This window comes from Anneissia japonica, unplaced genomic scaffold (genome assembly GCF_011630105.1).
Source record: "Anneissia japonica isolate Jap-2015-1 unplaced genomic scaffold, ASM1163010v1 scaffold33313_len4849_cov173, whole genome shotgun sequence".
NCBI lineage: Eukaryota > Metazoa > Echinodermata > Crinoidea > Comatulida > Comatulidae > Anneissia > Anneissia japonica.
Genome location: NW_022693536.1, coordinates 1,856 through 4,849, shown reverse-complemented (window position 1 = coordinate 4,849; position 2,994 = coordinate 1,856). Strand labels below are relative to the sequence as shown.

General features: G+C 38.2%; 1 protein-coding gene across 1 annotated transcript; it reads right to left on the bottom strand.

The window, feature by feature from the left end:
- Positions 1-79: 79 nt before the first annotated feature.
- Positions 80-2,875, bottom strand: LOC117100801 (the record flags this gene model as incomplete). The annotated part of the gene is made up of 2 exons (XM_033240618.1): positions 2,330-2,875; positions 80-2,122 (listed from the first exon to the last, which is right to left on the bottom strand). Coding segments are annotated over exons 1-2 (2,589 nt in total), but the record flags the coding sequence as incomplete, so codon positions are not given.
- Between the last annotated feature and the right edge of the window lie 119 nt (positions 2,876-2,994).

Sequence of the window (2,994 nt, the reverse complement as noted above, 5' to 3'; positions counted from 1 at the left end):
TGCATCCCTAGCACCTTGCACATTCCCAATTATGAGATCACAAACAGCACCTTCCATTACTACAGTTAAGAGGGTTTACCTTTTGGGAAATAGGAAATGGCCCTTTCCAAGACATAAGTAATTTGTTGGAATCTGTTGGGAGTAAAACCAAAACCTCGTTCCCTATCTCTAACTCTCTAGGTTTCGCCTTTTTGTCATAATACTTCTTGTAACGTTTACTAGCTTTATGTAATTCATTTTTGGCTATTTTACAAGTGTGTTCCAATCTATCCTTCAAATCAAGAACATAGTTATAGGCTGGCTTTTGTTCACAATGTGTACGAGACCCTGTCCATAACTCTTTGATAATCATCATTGGCCCCCTGACGCTACGGCCATATAGTAACTCAAATGGTGAGAAACCAGTGCTCTCTTGGGGTACCTCCCTGTAGGCGAATAATAATGGGTCTATATACCTATCCCAATCTTTCGGCTTCTCTTCGCACATCTTTTTCAACATGCCCTTTAAGGTTCCATTAAATTTTTCTACTAACCCGTTACACATAGCATGATAAGGTGTTGTAGTGAAACTTTTAATGGACAACAGTCTGTTAACTTCAGACATTAATTTAGACGTGAATTGGGACCCTTGGTCGGATAACACTTCATTTGGGAACCCCAGTCTTGAATAAATTGAAATTAAAGCCTCAGCAATTGTTACAGTTTCTATGTTTTTTAAGGGAACGGCTTCTGGATACCTGGTAGAGTAATCCACTAAAACTAGAATAAATTTATGGCCCCGTGTGGTGATAGGTTTGATTGGTCCCACTAAATCAATCCCAACTCTTTGGAACGGCTCACCAATAACTGGCATACTGCCTAGGGGTACCTTAGTAACTCTTCCTTTTGGAACTGTCCGTTGACAGATGTCGCAAGATTGACAGTAACGTCTTACATCACCCTGCATCCCTGGCCAAAAAAAACAAGTTAGAATTTTATCATAAGTTTTCTTACTTCCCATGTGTCCCCCTACAATAGATTCATGTGCAATTCGCAGAACGTGATTTCTAAAACATTTAGGAACAACAACTTGTCTTATGATATTTCCCAACTCCACTTTGGGCGAGGTGAACTCTCTAAATAAAATTCCCTTATCGTCATAAACATATTCAAATTCTCCACAGCCCCTATCCTTATACTTACCAGTCCCCGCTAATTCCCTTGGCTTGCACAATGTGGGATCTGACTTTTGCTTGGTTATCAAATCTTCTGGGGTTACTTCATCTATTGGGCTTACAACTTTTAACTTACTCACCTTTTTCACTTCATTTGCCTTAGCTTGGCTTCTAGTCATCACTGCTGCTGTTATTTCTTGTTTCTTTCTCCACTCTTTATTTGGGTCGTTTGCATCCCTAGCACCTTGCACATTCCCAATTATGAGATCACAAACAGCACCTTCCATTACTACAGCTTGCACCGATCCTACTAAAAACGGGGTATCCACATCAATTAAAGCAACGGGAAAACTTTTAACTGTACCATCTATAAGCATAACAACTTTCTCCTCCCCGGTATACTGTGCTGACTCAACATATGCACTATTAACCACAACATTTGTACAGCCCGAATCACGCAAAACTTGAACTTCATACTTACCAATATATCCAGTTTGTATCGGCATCTTATTATCGTCACCTTCACATGATACTAATTTAGTTGCAACTGGTAAATCATTAGGCTTTTTATAAACATCAGAATAAGTATTCTCTATAGAAGAAACCCACTTACCTTTTCCCATCGGATCAGCTTCTCTTTTCCCTATCATCCCCGCACTAATGTTTTTCTTTCTATAACAATCACGGGCAACATGACCAACTCGATTACAAATGTAGCATCTACGAGGAGCATAAGTCACAGGACCTCCCCTTCTATACGTTTCCCTAGGACGACTATCTCTAGGACCATTATCTTTAAAACTAACTCCAGGACCATCATAACTACTCATTGAAGAACACTTTCCCCTTTCAAAATGAACAGGTTGGGTTCCCTTCCAAAACCCACGGGCTTCTAAATACTGATTAGAAAAACTTGCCATAGTTATGGAATCTTTAGGTTTTCTTTCTCTTAAGAAAATAGCATGTTCCTTAGAACAACAGGACAAAAACTGTTCCATAAGCAATAATTCTATGAGGCCATTAAAATCTTTTACGTCTGACATCTCAATCCATCTATTTAAGTAATTTTTCAATCTATTAAGGAATTTTGTCCCATTTTCAGCCGATTCGGGTCTTATTTCTCTAAATTTCTTTCTAAAGCCATCTGCCGTTAAGTGGTAAGCTTTTAAAACTACCTGTTTTACTTTATCATAATTATTAATTTCGTCTGGAGGAAGAAGAGAATATTCAAATAAGGCAGTACCCTGTAATAAAGCACCCAAATTAGTTGCCCATTCCTGATCCCTTTTCCAACCCTGGGTGGTGGCATAACGTTCAAACCTACTTATGTAAGCATCGATATCATCTTTTTCGGGATTAAAGGGTGGTAATTTAGGGGGTTTACCCTTGGAACTAGAAATAATCGTATCATTAGCGGCTACTTGATGTGCAGCCTTTGCCTGTTCAAGTTGTAATTGTAATTGCAATATTTTAACTTTTTCTGCCTCCTTTTTCAAATCTATATCAGCCTCAACACGCTTTTTATCCAATTCAATCTCAAGATCAATCTCTTTCCTCCTCTTCTCGTCTTCCCTCATCTCTGCCCTAAGTGCTCTCTCTACATCTCTCTGCTCATTTAACTTCTGTCTCTCTTCATCTACAAATACTCTTAACTCTTTTCCCGATAACCCGAACTCCTTACCTATTTCTATCAACTTTTCTACTTCCAAATGAGATGCCATATTGATGCAAATTTAACCGTTACGTTAACAACTTTACAATGTATATCTTTATGTTCGTATATTTACTTATTAAGTCTTTTGCATGTACAATTATTATGTCGAATAACATTTATTACCTC